The sequence below is a fragment of the Eptesicus fuscus genome, chromosome 21 (assembly GCF_027574615.1).
Source record: "Eptesicus fuscus isolate TK198812 chromosome 21, DD_ASM_mEF_20220401, whole genome shotgun sequence".
NCBI lineage: Eukaryota > Metazoa > Chordata > Mammalia > Chiroptera > Vespertilionidae > Eptesicus > Eptesicus fuscus.
In genome coordinates, this window is record NC_072493.1 from 44,575,780 (window position 1) to 44,594,435 (window position 18,656).

At 62.0% G+C, this 18,656-nt stretch overlaps 1 protein-coding gene across 1 annotated transcript; it reads left to right on the forward strand.

The window, feature by feature from the left end:
* Positions 1 to 391: 391 nt before the first annotated feature.
* Positions 392 to 17,574, forward strand: IGLON5 (IgLON family member 5). The gene is made up of 8 exons (XM_054711313.1): positions 392 to 470; positions 7,584 to 7,662; positions 8,445 to 8,677; positions 11,194 to 11,313; positions 13,455 to 13,589; positions 13,763 to 13,883; positions 14,385 to 14,539; positions 16,185 to 17,574. The coding sequence occupies exons 1-8, from the start codon at positions 392 to 394 to the stop codon at positions 16,271 to 16,273; spliced, it is 1,011 nt and encodes a 336-aa protein (XP_054567288.1). The 3' UTR covers positions 16,274 to 17,574.
* Positions 17,575 to 18,656: the final 1,082 nt, after the last annotated feature.

The window sequence follows — 18,656 nt, forward strand, 5'->3', positions numbered from 1 at the left end:
GGAGGGGCTTCAGAAGAGTCTCAGGCCCGGGGTTCTGGGGATCGAGCCGGGAGGACGTGGGGACGCCGGGGGCGGGAGGGGGTAGGGGCCGGGCCGCAGTAACAAAGGCCTCTCCCTCCCACAAGCAACCCCCCTCGGCCCCGCCTCCCCGGCCCCCCGCTCGCCCTGATTGGTCCGTCTTCCTGCCCGTCAGCGCCGCCCCCCTCCCCGGGTCTGCAGCAGCTCCGGCCGCCTCGTCGCGCCCCCCCAGCCCCTTCCCCCGCCCCCGCCGCCCCCCCGGGCCGGTGCAGCCGCTGGCGGGGTCCCCTCCCCCTCCCCCTCTCCCCCCAGGCCTCGCGCGCCCCGGGACGGCCCCCCCTCTCCCCTCCCCCTCCGCGCCGCCGCTGCCGCGATGCCCCCCCCTGCGCCCGGGGCCCGGCTCCGGCTCCTCGCCGCCGCCGCCCTGGCCGGCCTGGCCGTCATCAGCCGAGGTACCGCAGCGCCGGGGGCGGGGGTCCGGGCGCCGGGTCCCGGGCGGGGACGGGGCTGGGGGGTTGCATCCGCGGGCGGGGAAGGGGACGGCCCCGGACGCCGAGGTCTGGGCCCGGGCGAGGGTGCCTCCCGGGGCTGGCAGAGGGGTCCTCGGGCGCCTGGATCGGTGCCCGGGGGTGGTCCGGTTCTGGGGCGCGAGCCTGGGCCTGGAGGCGGCGGGGCGACCGAGGGTCGCGGACCCTGGCCCCGGCGGGGGGCGGGGTGTGCGGCCCCGGATCAGGGAGGGGAGGGGGTCGGACGCTGAAGTAAGGGTCCCCGGGCAGGATCTCTGAACTGAGTTGGGGCGTCGGGGCCGGGGAATGCCCCGTCGGGGGCCGTTCTCTGCGTGGAGAGGGCCTGTGGGGGTCCTGGCCCGAGGGCCGGGGCTGGAGTGTGTGGGCGAAGGTGGGGGATGGGGTCTCCCCGGGGTCAGGGTGAGGAGGGGCCAGCTGTCCCGAGACCTCGGTCCCAGGGCCAGGCCGGCAGGGGTGGGGGCTGGCCTCCCAGCTGGGTCCTGTCGGCTGGGGGAAAGTGTGGTATTTGGGGGTGCAGTTATGTGGGGGGAGGGGGTCCAGGAAGTTGGGCCGGGGACTCAGAGGCGGGAGCTCCTGGTTCCCAGCGGGACTGGGGGATGAGAGAAGGGCAGACTGAGAAGGGAGGAAGGGCTGACCCGGGTCAAGGGTGAATGTCAGCCCTCCGTGGGGAAGGGGGCTGGGGGCTGGCCTGTGGAGCAGGGAGGGGGTGCAGGGGGTGCAGGGGGTGCACGGGGCAGTGTCTGCAGAGAGGACGTGTAGCCCGAGCCTGTGTCCTCCCAGCGGGGGCTGCCGCCCAGGCGGCCTGGCAGATGCCCCTGAGGAGGGAGGGGCGAGCAGGGAGGCAGGGTTAATTGGGGGCTTCTGGAGCCCCTCCCCCTGCCCCCCAGCTCTGCCTCCAAACAAGGGTCACGGAGTCAGGGACACACAGTCAGGGACAGCCGAGAGCCCCCAACAGTCTCAGCGAGGCAGCTGCTCCCCCCGCCTCCCGCCCACACACACCGGGTCTGGCTCCGCCACATCAACACGTCACTGAGGCCAAGGCCGAGCGCACCTGGCCGGGCACCTGCAGCCGCCCACGGCCACGCCAGCAGGGTGGTCCCGCCAGCAGGGCTCTGTGCACGCAGGTCAGGGGTCAGCCAGCCCTCACAGCCTCGGGGCCCAGCATCACCCCCTCCCTGGTGCAGGTCTGACAGGCTAGCTGACTGTCCATCTCTGTCACTTGTTCTTTGTGTCTCTCCAGGCGTCTCAGCCATTTCCGGGGGCTCCCTGGCTCCCACTCCCTGGGTCTGTCTCTCCATCCCTGCTGGTCTCAGCACAATCTCACGTGGGTCCCTCCTGCCTCTGGAAATGCCCCCCATCGTCACCCGCCCCCAGTGCCTCTCCGTCCCTTCCTGGCTCTCCCACCAGAGCCTTGGGCCTCGGTCACCTCTGGGGATTCACATCCCCTTTGGTCCCTGACACCTCCCTGTCTCCTGCCTCCTCCCTCCCCTCCCCTCACTCCCTTCCCTCCCCCTCCACCTCCTCCCGCCCTCTCTCCCCTTCTCCTCTCAAAGTAACTTCCCACTTTTCACTTCTCTGGCCCTCAGACTTCCTGGTGCTGACACCTGCGGGGCTGGGAGCTTAGTGGGGCCACGAGGAGGCTTAGGACCCAGGCCAAGTGCCTGCCCAGCTCTGGGCCTCGGATTCCCCACCTGGGAACTGGAGGGCTGGGGAGCAGGGGGCGGGGGAGGAGCTGATCAGAACCAGGAGGCAGAGAGCCAGCCCCACCTGCCCACCCACTGACGGAGCTGGGGCTCCCTGAGAAAAAGCTCCTGGGAGAGACACAAAATTGCCTCTCCTCTCTTCCGTTTTCCAAATTGTGGGGGGGAATGCGTGCAGGTTACCAGTCCTCTACAGGGTGTCCCGGCCCCGCCCTCTCCCACCTACACCGTCGGACACCCAAAGTTCCACGCGATGGAAAACAGCTAAGCCCGCTTCTCTGCCGTTGGCATTTTTCGACTTCTCCGGCATTTTAGATATCGTTCTAGCTTTCACTTTTTTGCCTCTAACTTTTTTCTCCGTATTAGACAGAGAGGGCAGGGCGGGCCCAGCCGTGCGGACCAGGGTCCACCCTGCTTGTCTGGACCGAGGTCTCGGCCTCATCCCTTCCCGTAGCACGTACTGACTGAGCACAGTCTGTTCCAGGCACTGAGTCTGCACAGGCACAGCCAGGGGGTTCTCCTGGGACCCAGGGAGATCAAATAACGAAAAAACCTAAAAGCAAGCCAGCAAGTCAATATGGGTCAGTTCAGAGAGTGACGGGCGAGTGGAGAAAATTAGGGTCGAGCTGGCCACGTGAGCAGTTGAGACGGAAAGGAGCGGAGAAGTCAGCCTTCCAAGGACCCCGAGAGCCCCGGGGGCAAAGGCGGGAACCAGCGGAAATTTCCGGGGGCCTTGGCTCAGCGTTCAGGCTCCGGGCATCAGTGATGGGAAGGCCCCTGGACTTCCACCATCAGCAACGAGAAAGAGGGTCTGGGGGGGGGCTTTTCGGTGTAGGGAGGCCAGGCCCCACCCCTCTCACCCTCTTCCCTGTCAGAGCCACAAACCCCCTCCCAACGTGCCCCCCCACCCCTCCCCGGGCTCACACACACTCCTGGGCCTCGGGGTCCCCACCTGTGGGTCCCCAGGACTGTGGAATCCACGCATCCCCTCATTGTTTGGCCCTAATTTTAACCAAGTTTCTTCCAGGCGCAAAAGGAGGTCTTATCTCCAACTCAAGGTCACCCAGCTTGTTAGAAACCCCCTTCTGTCCCGGGGCGGGGAACTCGCCCACCTGCCACCTTCACCCCCTGATTTAGGCACGGGGGCTGCTAGTTTGGACCGGCTGAGGCCCATGTGGTCCCTCCGGTCATTACTGGACCCCCAGACAGGCTGGCACCTGCCCCCTAATTACCCGACCGCGCAGCTGCTGGCGGGCACTTAACCAGCCGGCTCTGTGGTGAACCGTTCCTTGAATGACCTCATTTCCTCCCCCTCCCCCCCCCACCACCACCTGAAAAGGCACGATGATCATCCCTGATCACAGGTGGGGAAACTGAGTCCCAGGCAGGTGGAGGAGCTTGTGCAACGCAGAGGCAGAGCTGGGATTCGAACCTGAGCAACCCAGCTGCCCAGTCCGTTCTTCCAGGCGCCTGCTAAATGCTAGTGTCAGAGCTGACGGGGCATCTGAAAGGTCACCAACGCGGGAGGGTGCTGGGCACAGAGGCACCCTGCCCTTCCCGCTCCCCACCCCCGGGAGCCTGACCCTGGACCAGGGAGAGCCATAGATGTGGCTTTGGAACAGCAAGCATTTATTGGGTCCTTTCTGCATGCTAAGCCCTCAGAGGGAGAAACTGTTCTCTCTCTCTCTCTCTCTCTCTCTCTCTCTCTCTCTCTCTCTCTCTCTCTCTCCCTCTCCCTCTCCCTCTCCCTCTCTCTCTCCCTCTTCCTCTTCCTCTTCCTCTCTCATCTTTAAATATATTTTTATTGATTTCAGAGAGGAAGGGAGAGGGAGATAGAAACATCAATGATGAGAGAGAATCATCCATCGGCTGCCTCCTGCACGCCCCCCACTGGGGATCAAACTGTGACCTCTTGGTTCCCGGGTGGACGCTCAACCACTGAGCCACAACCGGCTGGGCTATTTTTCTCTCTTTTACAGACGGGGGAACTGAGACTCAAACTAGTGTGTGTGTGTGTGGGGGGGGGGGTCGTCACCCAGACAGGAAACGGTGTTGCAGATATTTGATGTCCCAGCACAGGCTCCTCGGGGCTTTCTTATCCAGTCTCTGGACACCATCTATTCCCTCTATGAACAGTTCCCTGCTCTCAGCTGAGCCCAGCTCTGGGGAACGGGGCCAAGATTCGGGCCCTCGGGGAGTTCCTGGCCAGGTGGGGGACGCTGCCGCAGCGGAGTCAACGTTACCCGTTACAGAGAGTGGAGACCCTCTGCTGTGGACAGTCAGGGAGGTCCTCCTGGAGGAGGGGGCATTTGCGTTTGGGTCTTGAAGAATGAGTAGGAGTTCAAGAGTTGGGGAAGCATGTTGCAGGCATCCACGTATGTCCTTCCACTCATTCAACTATTTCCCAAAGCCTTGCGGGGCCACGCCCCGTGCTGGGAGATGCTGGGGACACAGGCCTGAGTCAGACCCGGGCTCTGCCCCCATGAAACTTGGGATTGCCCTCCGCCAGGCCCCGAGCTGGGCACGCTGGGGGCACAGAGGTGGGCTGCCCCAGCTCCTGCCCGGGAGGAGCAGGTTTGCGAGGCCGTTGACCCTGATCCAGGTTCGCCATCTCTCCCAGGAGAGGCCCCGCCAGAGCAGGCCCCTGAAGAAGGAGAAGCGTTTGATGGGAAACTATGAGGCAGAGGGATGGACCAGGCTGGGCCCCACGTGCACTGAGGGGGCCGGGCCGGAGAGGGACCCAGGGCCCGACACCGGGCTGAGGGGCTGGGGTTCTGTCCCGATGGCAGCACGGAGCCACGGGAGGGACCGGGCAGCTGTGCATTGGAAAGCCCCCCTCCGGCAAGGCGGTTGTCTGTCTGTATTTCTGTCCGTACTTCTGTCTGCCAGGACATTTGGGTCCTGGCTGCTGGTGTGGGGTCCGCTCCTCGCCCCAGAGCCCTGGTGTGTGGGTGCAGCTCCCGCAGAGGCTCCTGGCTGGAGTGGGGCTGAGCCGGGAGCCCTGGTGCCCTCGGAGCTTGCGTGGCACCTTGGACAGCTCCCTCCTTAACCCAGGCCGGGTCCCCCTCCTTTAAACTGGGACAGTGGCTGCTAAGGGAGTGGGGCTGCCCTCCAGGGGGCATTTAGCAATGACTGGAGGCATTTCTGGTTGTCCCCACCCTGCGGTGGGAGGAGCTACTGGCGTCTAGGGGGTCAAGGCCAGGGTGCTGAGCGTGAGCACCTCCTCCCCTGGGCAGGGCGGCCCCACAGCGAGGAATCCTCCGGCCGAGCCAGAGGTGCCGCAGTGGAGAGGCCCTGCCCAGGACATGTGTGACCAGGAGTGTGACAAATCCTGCGTGTGTGTGTGTGTGTGTGTGTGTGGCCATGTGTGATCTGATTGTAGGTGACAGCGTGACTGTGTGCGCCTGATCCTTGGCCCAGAGCGGCCCCTTTGTAGTTCAGAGGCTGTGGCGATGTGGCTGTGACATTGCACAGGCTGTAGCTTCATGCACGACATTCCAGAGAGGGGGGTGGGGTGGGGCTGGAGGTGTCACACAGGACTAGGCCAGCACGTGTGTGTGTGTGTGCGTGTGTGTGTGTGTGTGTGTGTGTGTGTAAAGATGGCCCCCTCGGTAGGGCTGTGACTGTGTAGACTTTGCACCTGTGTGTGGGAGGCGGTTGGTGTCAGTGTAACTGTGTTGTTCTGTCCATGGGGGCGGGGGGGTGAGGGGGGACTCAGGGTGCAATGCAGCTTGGCCTGACTGTGGCCACGGGGGTGCTCCTGAGAAAGACTCGCCTTTTCTAATGGCTTTCCTTTCCACTGGGTGTGTCCCGGGCGGTGTTGTCACCTGAGGGGGCCCTGAGCAGGCCCCTTCGCCATTCACGGGACCGAGTGTGGGATGTGTCCTGGGCCTGGCGGCTGTGCGTGTCCCTGTGCAGGTCCATCTGCTGGCCGCCTCCTGCTGCTCCCAGGGCCGTGGGTGGCCCTGTCCACTCTGCACCGCTAGGGCGGGCGGGCCCCTCCCTCCATCCAGGAGTGCCTGGATGAGGCCTGGGTGAGGCCTGGGTGAGGCCTGGGTGAGGGGCTGCCCACTGTGCTGGCTCTGCCCCAGCCCTGTCCTGAGGGGCTGCTGATGGAGAGGGCCCTCGGGAGTCATTGGGGCAGCACGGGCAATTAATTCATCAGATTAATTAGCTCCTCATCCCGGGGCAGGGCAGGGCCCTCCCTCCCCGGCGTCCAAGGTCATCCGGCCGCCTCCTCTCCCCAGCCTGGTGCATCTCCATCCGGCCGCTTCCACTGGCCCAGCCCCCACTCCTGGCTCCGGTCCAGCCCGCTGGCCACGGTCCACGGAGAGATGAATGGGTGGGGGCGGGGGCCCTGCCGGGCAATGGGGCCCGCAAGCTGCACTGGAGTGTGCAGGCAGGCATGGGCCTGTGCCCGCAAGAGTGCGTCCGGGTGAGCAGGGCACACGGGTGTGTCTGTGTAGACTCGTGTGTCTGCAAAGGTTTGTGTGTGGCTGTGCACCATGCCTAAGGGTGTGTTTGTGTGTTTGTGTTAGATGTGTGTGTTTGTGTGTATGTGTGTGTGTGTGCGTGCATCTGTGTCTGTATGTCTATGTGTGTATGCATGAGTGTTGAGTGCATGCAGCCAGCTCCATATGTGTGTTATCATGTATTTCAGAATTAATGTGTGCACATGTGTGTGTCTGCATCTGTTGGTTGCAGAGGTACAGGCTTCTCTGTGTATGTATCTGTGTACTCGTACATCTGAATATGTGTGCCCATGTCCATCTGTGTGTGTGTATGTGTGTATCTGTGGATGTGTTTGTTGCATTTGGGTATGTGTGTCTGCCCGTGTATATGTATCTATGCGTTTTTAATCTGTTCATGTGTCTCCTCACTGTGAATACATATGTGTGCCTGTGCATACATGTGTGTGTTTGTGTATGTGCACACATGTGTCTACACATGTATACATATCTGTGTGTATATGTATGTGTCTCTGTAAACAGTATCTGTGAGTATATGTGTGTGAACATGTGTGTTTGGTGTACATGTGTCTTGCATACATGTGTGTTCGTGTGCGGTGATTGGGGGTGTGGTCTCAGTGTCTCTGGAGGGTGTAGGTTTGTGTGTCCCGGTCTGTCTGAGTCAGTGTGGGCTTGTGAGAAGATACATGTTGTGTGTGTCCTCTCTGAGTGTGTCTGCCGTGTGCGTTTCTGGAGTCATCAGGGAACATGTGTGTGGTGGGTGCGGAGAATGTCTGTGTCTGTGAGGGCACGCGTGTGCGTGTGTGTGAGTGTGTGAGTGTGTGCCCAAGCACAGTGCCCGCTGTGCTGAGCTGGCCCTCCCTCCACAGGGCTGCTGTCCCAGAGCCTGGAGTTCAGCTCTCCCGCCGACAACTACACAGTGTGCGAAGGCGACAATGCCACCCTCAGGTGCGGGCCCGGCCGCAGTCCCGCCTCTCACCTCCCCTGGGGAACACCGTCCCGGCCTGACACAGCCCGTGCCCCCCTCAGGAGAGGCCCTCAGGGAACGGCCTCCGGCCTCGGTGTCCCTGTCTGTCAAACGGGAGGAGGAGTGGCAACCACTGTGTCCTTTGTGGGGAGTCAAGGTTCTGTACACCCCACCCCCACCCCCCGGGCGAGAGAGCCGCACACTGTGGCTGCTGAGTCCGTGAGAGCCAGGGTCGCTGTTCCCAGGCCTCGGCCTCTGCCCACTCTGGGTGCCTGTCCCCTCCCTCTGGGTCCCTGTCCCCTCCCTCTGGGACCCTGTCTGTCTGTCTCTCTCTCTCTCTCTCTGTCTCTGTCCCCTGCTCTCTGGGCCCCTGTTCCCCTCTCTCTGCACCCCTGCCCCTCTCTCTCTGGATGGCTATCCCCCTCTCTCTGGGTCTGTGTCCCCCATCTTGATGCATCTCTGTCCCCCTCTCCCAGAGTGCCTGTCCTCCTCCCTCTGGGTCTCTGGCACAACAATCACGTCATAACCTCCAGCTACCACCCCATGCTCTCTTGAGCTCACCACCCTCCCTCTCGGGGGCTCAGTTCACCCACCTGCGAAGGGGGCACCGTCACCTCTGCCTCCCAGGGCAGGGCTCCCGCGGGACCTGGACATGTGGTGGGCCTCCCCCCAGTCCTTCCCAGCCCCTGCGATGGGAGAACCTGGGGGACCAGGCTTTGGGGGGGGACCGAGAAGAACCTTCCTCCCCTCCGCCTCCCGGCAGCTGCTTCATCGACGAGCACGTGACCCGCGTGGCCTGGCTGAACCGCTCCAACATCCTGTACGCGGGCAACGACCGCTGGACCAGCGACCCGCGGGTGCGGCTGCTCATCAACACGCCCGAGGAGTTCTCCATCCTCATCACCCAGGTGGGGCTGGGCGACGAGGGCCTCTACACCTGCTCCTTCCAGACCCGCCACCAGCCCTACACCACTCAGGTCTACCTCATCGTGCACGGTGAGCCGGCGCCGCGGGGGCGCGGGGGCGGGGCCTGGGCTGGAGGGGGCGGGGCTACGTCCAGGCTCCGCCCACGGGGAGGCAGACACAGCCCGGCCCTTGCGGATTTCAGCCAGGAGGCGGGGACAGGCACACAGACAGCGGCCCTTCGGCGTGGCAGCTTCTAAGGCAGGAGAGCTACAGGGTGAGGGGAAGGTGTGCTCACAGGAAGACCCTATTCCCTGGCTCAGCCCCATTTATTGAGCACCTACTGTGTGCAGGCATTTGCTCCAAACTGGGGAGAGAGAAGCAGCCCATCAGGCTGCTCCCAGTCCTCTGGAGGTGACTTTCCTAGGAGAGGCGGCTTCCCAGACAGGCTGTCGGAGCTGAGACGTCAGCCAGGTGCAGAGCTGGGACCCGGAAGGAGCGCCAGGCGCGGGCGCCCAGGGAGGAAATGAGTCAGGCGTGCCCAGGGGGGCCTTGCAGGGCAGGATGCATCAGCTTTCGGAGTGGGCGAGAGGGGGCTGGGGAGGTCCACAGAGCGGGCAGGAGGAAGAGAGGGGGTTGAGGCTGCCTCGCGTGGCATCAGAAATGGGCTGAAGGGAGAGAGCATTCGCGGACTCGGGGACCCAGGCACAGGGACGGCCCAGCGGGGCCAGGACAAGCCCGACTTGGGAGCCAGACCCGCCGCCTGGCTCCAACCTGGGCACCAGCTAAGGGGCCCTGAGCAGGGGGGGTCTCGGACCCCTCACACGCATCACATCTAAGACATCAGCAATTGCAAGGGGCTCCTTTACTGTATGCTCTGCTGGAAAAGGGAAAAACCTGCCAATGAAACTGGCATCCTGATGATAGAGGCATGATCAAGTGAGATTTAAAAAAATAAATAAAATAAACAGCCCTCGCCGGTTTGGCTTAGAGGAGAGAGCGTCCGCCTGCGGATGGAAGGGTCCCGGTCGCAATTCCAGTCAAGGGCACGTACCTTGCTCGTGCGGGAGGCAACCAGTCCATGTGTTTCTCTCACCTCGATATTTCTCTCTGTCTTCCCCTCTCTCTCCCACTCTCTCTAAAAATCAATGGGAAAATATCCTTGGGTCAGGATTAAATAAACAAATAATAAGTAATAAATAAAATAAAAAACATCTACGTGGGTCAGAATTGCTGGACACGGCCACGTCTACCCCGGAGGGAGGGTGGCCGTGAGGGTTTCATAAGCTAATTTTTGCAAAGCACTGAGAACAGGGTTTCCCACACCAGAAGCACCAGGTGAGCATTTGTAAAATGAGCTATTTTTTAAAAAAAATTAATAATAGCAAATGAATAAAAATAGAGATGGGGAGAGAGAAACTCAGGACAGAGAATAGAAAAGCTAAGATAGGATGAAGGCAGAGACAGAGACGGAGAAAGAGTGAGGAAGACAGAAGTTAGACATGAAGCCAGATCCAGAGGAAGGGAAAACGGGAAAATCTTACAGAAAGACAGGGAAAGTCAGCTGGACTCCTGGGTCTGAGGGAGGAGGGGCTGGGGGCCTGGACCCCTGGGTCTGAGGGAGGAGGGGCTGGGACCTGGCCTCCTGGGTCTGAGGGAGGAGGGGCTGGGGGCCTGGCCTCCTGGATCTGAGGCAGGAGGGGCTGAGGCCTGGACTCCTGGGTGTGAGGGAGGAGGAGCTGGGGCCTGGACTCCTGGGTCAGAGGGAGGAGGGGCTGGGGCCTGGACCCCTGGGTCAGAGGGAGGAGGAGTTGGGGCCTGGACTCCTGGGTCTGAGGGAGGAGGGGCTGAGGCCTGGACTCCTGGGTGTGAGGGAGGAGGGGCTGGGGCCCTGGACTCCTGGGTCAGAGGGAGGAGGGGCTGGGGCCTGGACTCCTGGGTCTGAGGGAGGAGGGGCTGGGGCCTGGACTCCTGGGTCAGAGGGAGGAGGAGTTGGGGCCTGGACTCCTGGGTCAGAGGGAGGAGGAGTTGGGGCCTGGACTCCTAGGTCAGAGGGAGGAGGAGTTGGGGCCTGGACTCCTGGGTCAGAGGGAGGAGGAGTTGGGGCCTGGACTCCTGGGTCAGAGGGAGGAGGAGTTGGGGCCTGGACTCCTGGGTCAGAGGGAGGAGGAGTTGGGGCCTGGACTCCTGGGTCTGAGGGAGGAGGGGCTGGGGGCCTGGAGTCCTGGGTCTGAGGGAGGAGGGGCTGGGGCCTGGACTCCTGGGTCAGAGGGAGGAGGAGTTGGGGCCTGGACTCCTGGGTCTGAGGGAGGAGGGGCTGGGGGCCTGGAGTCCTGGGTCTGAGGGAGGAGGGGCTGGGGCCTGGACTCCTGGGTCTGAGGGAGGAGGGGCTGGGGCCTGGACTCCTGGGTCTGAGGGAGGAGGGGCTGGGGGCCTGGACTCCTGGGTCTGAGGGAGGAGGGCGGGGGGCCTGGACTCCTGGGTCTGAGGGAGGAGGGGCTGGAGGCCTGGACTCCTGGGTCAGAGGGAGGAGGGGCTGGGGGCCTGGACTCCTGGGGCCTGGGAGCCCATACCCAGCCTGTCGCTGACCTCTCTCCCCTCCCCCGAAGTCCCTGCCCGCATCGTGAACATCTCCTCGCCTGTGACGGTGAATGAGGGGGGCAACGTGAACCTGCTTTGCCTGGCTGTGGGGCGGCCCGAGCCTACAGTCACCTGGAGGCAACTTCGAGGTGAGGACCTCACCCCTGGCCCAAAGCCCCTTCTCCTGCCCCACAGTTTGGGCCCCATGTTTCCCCGTGTCCCTACCAGATGTCCAGAGCCCTCCGTTCCCCCAGCCGTGATCCCCCTCACCCTTGTGATGACTTGCTTTGCCCCTCCCACCCCGCTCCCCTCACGTCCCTGGCAGACCTCAGATCCTGAGAGCCTTCACCACTTGGCATCCCAGGCCTGGGGCCACACCCTCCACATCATCCATTAGATTCCAGCCCTGCCCCTCCTCCCCTCACTCCACCCTGTCCCTACCCCCAATATCCGCAGTGTCTTCCCCACCAGCCACAGGATTCTCCTGGACTCAGGTCCCTACTGAGCCAGGTCATGGCCAGTGGCCCCACCCACATTCCCGCCCCCTGGTCACCTGGGATGCTCCAGCCCAGCAGTTCCCAAAGTGTGTTCCCAAAATGGCAGCATCAGTGTCACCTGGGAACTGGCCAGAAAAGCACAGTCCTGACGACTAGATTTCCAGACGACTAGAAATCTCCCCCATCACCATCTCCATCTCCATCACCATCTCCATCTCCATCACTCTCTCCATCTCTATCACCATCTCCATCACCCTCTCCATCTCCATCACTCTCTCCATCTCTATCACCATCTCCATCACCATCTCCATCTCCATCTCCACCACACCATCACCATCACCATCTCCATCACCATTCCCATCCCCATCTCCATCACCATCTCCATCACCATCTCCATCTCCATCACCATCTCCATCTCCATCACCCTCTCCATCTCTATCACCATCTCCATCACCATCTCCTCCATCTCCATCACCATCACCCTCTCCATCTCCATCACCCTCTCCATCTCCATCCCCCTCTCCATCTCTATCACCATCTCCATCACCATCTCCATCCCCCACTCCATCTCCACCACACCATCACCATCACCATCTCCATCACCATTCCCATCCCCTTCTCCATCTCCATCTCTATCACCATCTCCATCACCCTCTCCATCTCCATCACCATCTCCATCTCCATCCCCCACTCTATCTCCATCACCGTCACACCATCACCATCACCATCTCTATCACCATCACCATCACCATCACCATCACCATCTCCATCACCATCTCCATCACCATCACCATCTCCATCTCCATCACCATCTCCATCACCATCTCCATCACCATCACCATCACCATCACATCTCCATCTCCATCACCATCTCCATCACCATCTCCATCTCCATCACCATCCCCATCTCCATCACCATCTCCATCTCCATCTCCATCTCCATCTCCATCACCATCTCCATCACCATCTCCATCTCCATCTCCACACTTTAACAAGCCCTTTAGGTGATTCCGACGGTCAAGCTGAGAGCCACTCCCTAGTCTACCCCCAAACATAGTCCCAAGCTGCCTGAGCGTGACTTCCCAGACCTGACATCTCCCTTTTTACCTGGATCTCACTAACAATTCCCAGATCTCTAGATCCTCATTCACTGGGTCTTTGGAGGCCAATGGTGCCAATCACTGGACACCCTGAGACTCCAGAACCCAATAACTAGGTGTCAGATCCCTGATCCTCCCCCAGTGGGTCATCTGAACCCCACAATCCTGGTCTATGGTCCTGGTTTCCCAGGTGCCCTAAGTCCCAAAGGGTCTCTGAGCCCAGATCTGTCATAAGACCCTACGTATCCAGATTATTGATCACAATCACCAGATCCCTAGTCTCTGAATCCCAAGAACTAGACTCCAGAACTCAGGACCCTGCCCCATTGAGTCTGTATTTCCTGGATCTTTCTGAGCCCCAAGATCCTGGGATTCTCCCCCCACAGGGTCCTCTGAGCCCCATGATCTGAGTCATGTGCTCCCAGATCCCTGGATCCCCTGCACCCCCAAATTCTAGGACCCTCCCTTCTGGGTTCCAGTTACTAAGCCCGGATCTCACTCCCTGCCCCACCCTTAGCGGGAGGTCCCAGCGCCTCCCCCCCCCGCCCCCCCAGGCCCTGCCTATCTCCCATTGGCCCCGGCACTCAGGCCCTGCGGTGCCTGCCCCGCTGATGTGTGTCCGTGTTGTGCCCGTGTCGTCCCGTGTTAAGTGTTTGTGTCCGGCCCCGCCCCCTCCCTTCCCAACCTCCACAGACGGCTTCACCTCGGAGGGCGAGATCCTAGAGATTTCCGACATCCAGCGGGGCCAGGCTGGGGAGTACGAATGCGTGACTCACAACGGGGTCAACTCAGCGCCTGACAGCCGCCGCGTGCTGGTCACCGTCAACTGTGAGCCCCCGGGTGCCTGCGCGCGCGGAAGGGGGGCGGGGGGGGCGGGCCCTGGGTCCCCGGCCAGAGGTCCTGAGGGAGGAGAGGTTGGGGGGAGGGGGCCCGGGCTCCGGAGAAGCAGGGAGGAGGGGGCTGGCGGCTGGGAGAATCCGCTGACCCCCGCCCGTCACCAGATCCTCCCACCATCACGGACGTGACCAGCGCCCGCACGGCCCCGGGCCGGGCCGCCCTCCTGCGCTGCGAGGCCATGGCGGTGCCCCCCGCGGACTTCCAGTGGTACAAGGACGACAGGCTGTGAGGACGGCGCCAGCCCCGGGGCGGGGGCGGGGGCGGGGGGGGGCGGGGGGGACGGGAGGGGGAGGGGGCGGTGCCCGCGGAGACCGGAGGGGCGGGTCCGGCTTTTGGTGATGGGTCCGCGGGCCCCAGAGCGAGCTGGTGGGGACTTGCTGGGAGCTTGGGCCCTTCGGTGATGAATGCTGGGCCTCCATCTCCTGGGGCCATTCGGGGAGAAGGCCGGGTCGTTGCGGAGGACCTGGCGGGGACGCTTAGACCATTGGGGCCAGCGGAGTCCGGGAGTCCCTGGAGACGGGGGAGTCCAGTGTCCGGGGGGACAGGGGTGCCTGGAGAGGGGCGTCGGCGGCAGTGGCCCGGGATCCTTGACCTGGAGGCTGTGTGCCTGCGTGTGTCTGTCTGTCTGTCTCTGGGGTCTCCGGGGGCTTGGGAAGCCTGACCGTCGAGGGCCTGGCTCTGCGCCCCGAGGGGTCACGGCCCGCCCCCTGACCCGGGTCCCCGCAGGCTGAGCAGCGGCGCGGCCGAGGGCCTGAAGGTGCAGACGGAGCGCACCCGCTCGATGCTCCTCTTCGCCAACGTGAGCGCCCGGCATTACGGCAACTACACGTGTCGCGCCGCCAACCGGCTCGGAGCGTCCAGCGCCTCCATGCGGCTCCTGCGTGCGTCTGAGCGCGGGTCGGCGGGGGGCGGGGCCTGAGCGGCGTGGGCGGGGCCTGAGCCGGGTGGGCGGGGTCTGGGCGGTGAGACGTCCTGAACGCCCCAGACTCGCTCAGAACCTCGGGAAGAGAAGGACGCTGGGACTCCGGCAATATAACCAGAAACCGATCCCTTCAATGATGATCGATTCTCTGAGTGCCCACTGCGGGCTGGGCCTTGGGCGCTGCGCACACAGCAGTGCCTGGGAGACAAGATGCAGGGGCTCGCAGAATTTATGGTCTCGTAGTAGCAGAAAAGCAATAAACAAGTAGACACATAAATAAAATGAGAAGCAAACACACATACACATAACGAAGCCAGAAATAATAGGATTGGGGATGGTAGCATTAGATAACCCATCAAGAAAGCTTCCTGGATGGGGTAACCTTTTTTTTTTTTTTTTTTTTTTTAATCCTCACCCAAAGATATTTTTCCATTGATTTCTTCAGAGGGAGTGGAAGGGAGAGCGCAAGACAGAGAAATATCAATGTGAGAGAGACACATCGATTGGTTGCCTCCTACAGGAGCCCTGACCAGGGCCCAGGCCGGGGAGGAGCCTGCAACCTGGGCACGTGCCCTTGACCTGAATCGAACCCGGGACCCTTCCGTCTGCAGGCTGACGCTCTATCCACGGAGCCAAACCGGCTAGGGCAAGGGGGGTAACCTTTGAACTGAGTGGTAAGCAGCAGCCAGCTGTGCCCAGCCTGAGGGAAGGGCGTTGCAGGTGAGGGAACAGCACGTGCAAAGGCACAGCAGGAGGCCAGCAAGAATCACATTGACTGCCCTTTGAGGAATGGGCGGGGGGGGGGTGCAAATGGAGGCAAGGAGAGCAGACGGAGGCTACTGCAGTAATTCAGGCTTGGAGCGGTGGGGAGTGTCTACCTCAGGGAGATGTTTTGGGAGGTGGAGGGAAGAGTGAAGTAGAGGCCGTGTGATTCCAAAGTTGGCTTGAGCCTCTGGGTAGCAGGATGTAGTCATGAAGCACTGAAATGGAGAGGTGGTGGAGGCTGGGGCAGGGCGGTAGCCAGCCAGTCTCAGGGGACAGAAGTCTAGAGTGCAGTTTTGGACGAGCTGCCTGTATGATGCCTGGTGGCGGTTCCGGGTCGACGGGAACTGTGTGACCGAAAGACAGACACGCAGGGCCCCAGGCTGACGAAAAAGGGGGGGGGATGTGAGAAAAACGGGGAAATAAGAGAGACAGCCAAATGCTCTGAGATGCTGAGACTCAACACAGAAGAGCGGCCTGGCCGGGTGGCTAAGTTCGTGAAACACCCTCCCACGCACCCAAGGGTCCCAGGTTCGATTTCCAGCCAGGGCACATGCCCAGATGGTGGCGTCCATCCCCAGTCAGGGCACATAAGGCAACCGATGGACGTTTCTCTCTCACATTGATGTTTCTCTCTCAACCTCTCCCTTCCTCTCTCTCTCTAAAATCAACTTAAAACAATACAAAACCAAACAAAATATCCGAAGAGCAGGCACACGGAGTGAAAGGCTCAGAATGGCCCCGGGAGAGGCAGCCTCCAAGGAGACCCTCCGGGCCTTGAGGGAGACATGCAGGGTGCCCTCCTCCCAGGCCTCCTCCCGTGACCCTCTCTCTCCCCCCAGGCCCAGGCTCCGTGGAGAACTCAGCCCCGAGGCCCCCAGGACCCCTGACCCTCCTCTCCGCCCTGGGCTGGCTGTGGTGGAGGATGTAGGAAGAACCCAGTGCGGCTCGCCTCCCCCTGCGGGGGGCTGAGGCCGAGAGCAAGAGAAAAAGGGGGAGCAAGCGGCGTGGGTCTCGAAGGGGCCGAAGAGCTCTCGGCTACCGAGGAAGAAGAAAGGAGGAGGAGGGAGAAGAAAGATCTCTAGAGAACCCATCACTGTGAGGGATAACGCAAAATTATGCATCTTTCTACAGCCATTCTCGCCACCGTTCACGTTTCTGATTGTGACCCACCCCCGCCACTCCCACCCCTCTCTTAGCTCAGGCTGGCAACCGGATCGCATGTGGGGAGTGGGTGTGCGTGTGTGCGTGTGAGCCTGTGTGTGTGTGTGTGTGTGTGTGCATGGGAGTGGGTGGGCAGGGTGGGGAAGGGGGCTCCAACCTTCCCTCCCCGACACCCCCACGTCCACTGCCCCGACCCTGCTGCCTCTCCCCTAGGGCTGGAGGTAGGTATGGGGGCTTCGTGGCAGAAGCTGTGAGGGGAGGTTATCCGAGCCCCTGCTTTCCCGGCATATGCACGCACACCCCCTCTCCTCGCTGCTGAAGAGGTGTCTCCTGGGCAGGCAGGCCGTGGGGAGAGGGGCCAGGCTGTCACTCAGCCTCTGTGAGCAGGTGGGGGATCTCCATCTGGGCTCCGGGTCCCCCTGCTGTCAACCGCCCACTGCCTGCAGCCGAGGCTCCATCGCTGGCTCACAGCCTGAGACCTCCCACCTCCCCCGTCCCCGCCCTCCCTGGACTTTCTGGGCCCTTCCTGGGCCAACCGGTGCTTCCATCCAACTGTCAGGCTGGTGTCTGTGGCCACCTGTCTGTCTCAGTGCTTTGCCCTGCCCAACCCCCACGCCCTTTGGCCACCTGCAGTGCCAACCAGCTGCCCTCCGCGTCCCTGCAGCCGCCCACACCGATGGGCTTGCTGGTCTACTCCTCCCCGGCCTCTCCACCAACTACCAACTGCACCTCCCAAAGGCTGACGTGACCGCGCACGCGTGCACACACACACACACACACACGCACACACCCGCGGTGGACCAGCAATAGCCCCCTGGCTCCAGCTGTAGCCCGTGACCAGCCATGGATCCCCCAAGGGTGGGCAACCGTTGTCAGGAGACGGCGCTGCGGGGCTGTGGCCTCCGATTGTAGGAGCACCCCACCCCGGCACACCACATCACGCCAACTGGGGGAGAGAGGTCCCACACAGGCATCCGGAGCCCGGACCAAGATGGAGTCACCAGCTCCGACTCCCAGGAGACCCTCTACCAACACCCACCCTGAACCACACCACCCAGCGTTTGGGGGTTGGGGGTCGAGGACAGCAGGGGCAGGGGGGGCAAGGGGCAGTGACTGTACCTCAGACAGGGGCGTGGGCCCCATCCCACATTGTCTTCCATTCCCAGGGTCCGGGGGGATGGGGCTGGGAGGGGGAGGGAGGCGAGGGAGGGGGCGGGCGGGCCCTGGGGGCCGTGTGTTCCGATTCATGGGGAGTGTTGAGACCACCACACCAATAAACGCCTTTTTCCAAAGTCTCCGCCTGCAGGTGTCAACGTCATTGAAAGGATCCGGGTGCAGGGAGGTCAAAGGGTCGTGGTCATCGGCGGTGCCCCCCCAGCATCATTTCCTCTGGCCCCTTTCTCTTGGGGAGGTTTGGAACTGGCCTGGCACAGAGTAGAAGGCCTAGAGAAATTGAGCCCGCGGTGACAGCATGTGAGCTACTAGGTCAAAAGGCACCTGATGCCCACCTTCACTTACACACGCCACGTCCCCTGTGTGTTTAAGGCGATTTGTGTTAGGTTTTCTGTCTCTGGTGATCGAAAAAGAAATGACAACTCTACCTGATATAAAAGAGCTATAGCCCTAACCGGTTTGGCTCAGTGGATAGAGCATCGGCCTGCAGACTGAAGGGTCCCAGGTCTGATTCCAATCAAGGGCATGTACCTTGGTTGCGGGCACATCCCCAGTGGGAGGTGTGCAGGAGGCAGCTGATTGATGTTTCTCTCTCATCGATGTTTCTGACTCTCTATCCCTCTCCCTTCCACTCTGTAGAAAATCAATAAAATATATTAAAAAAAAAAAAGAGCTATGGAGGGTCCAGGGACCCAGGACTCCAGCCCTCAGCCCTTCAACATGAGCTCCATTTCCCAACGGCCTCTTGCACCCCAATCTTGAACCAGAGGCCTCACCTCCGCTCCTTCCCTGAGACAGAGGCCGGTGGCCTGTGCTCTCGTTATGTGCTCTCCCTGTGTCAGACCCGCCGCCGCCCATGATACAGGCTGAGAGGTTTGGGTTCACTCTCTTGCATGAGTGATACGCCCGGTTCTGGGTCAATGACACCAGGGACGTTTTCTGGCAGGCTTCAAGGAAGCTTTGCCCCGCTCAGGAGA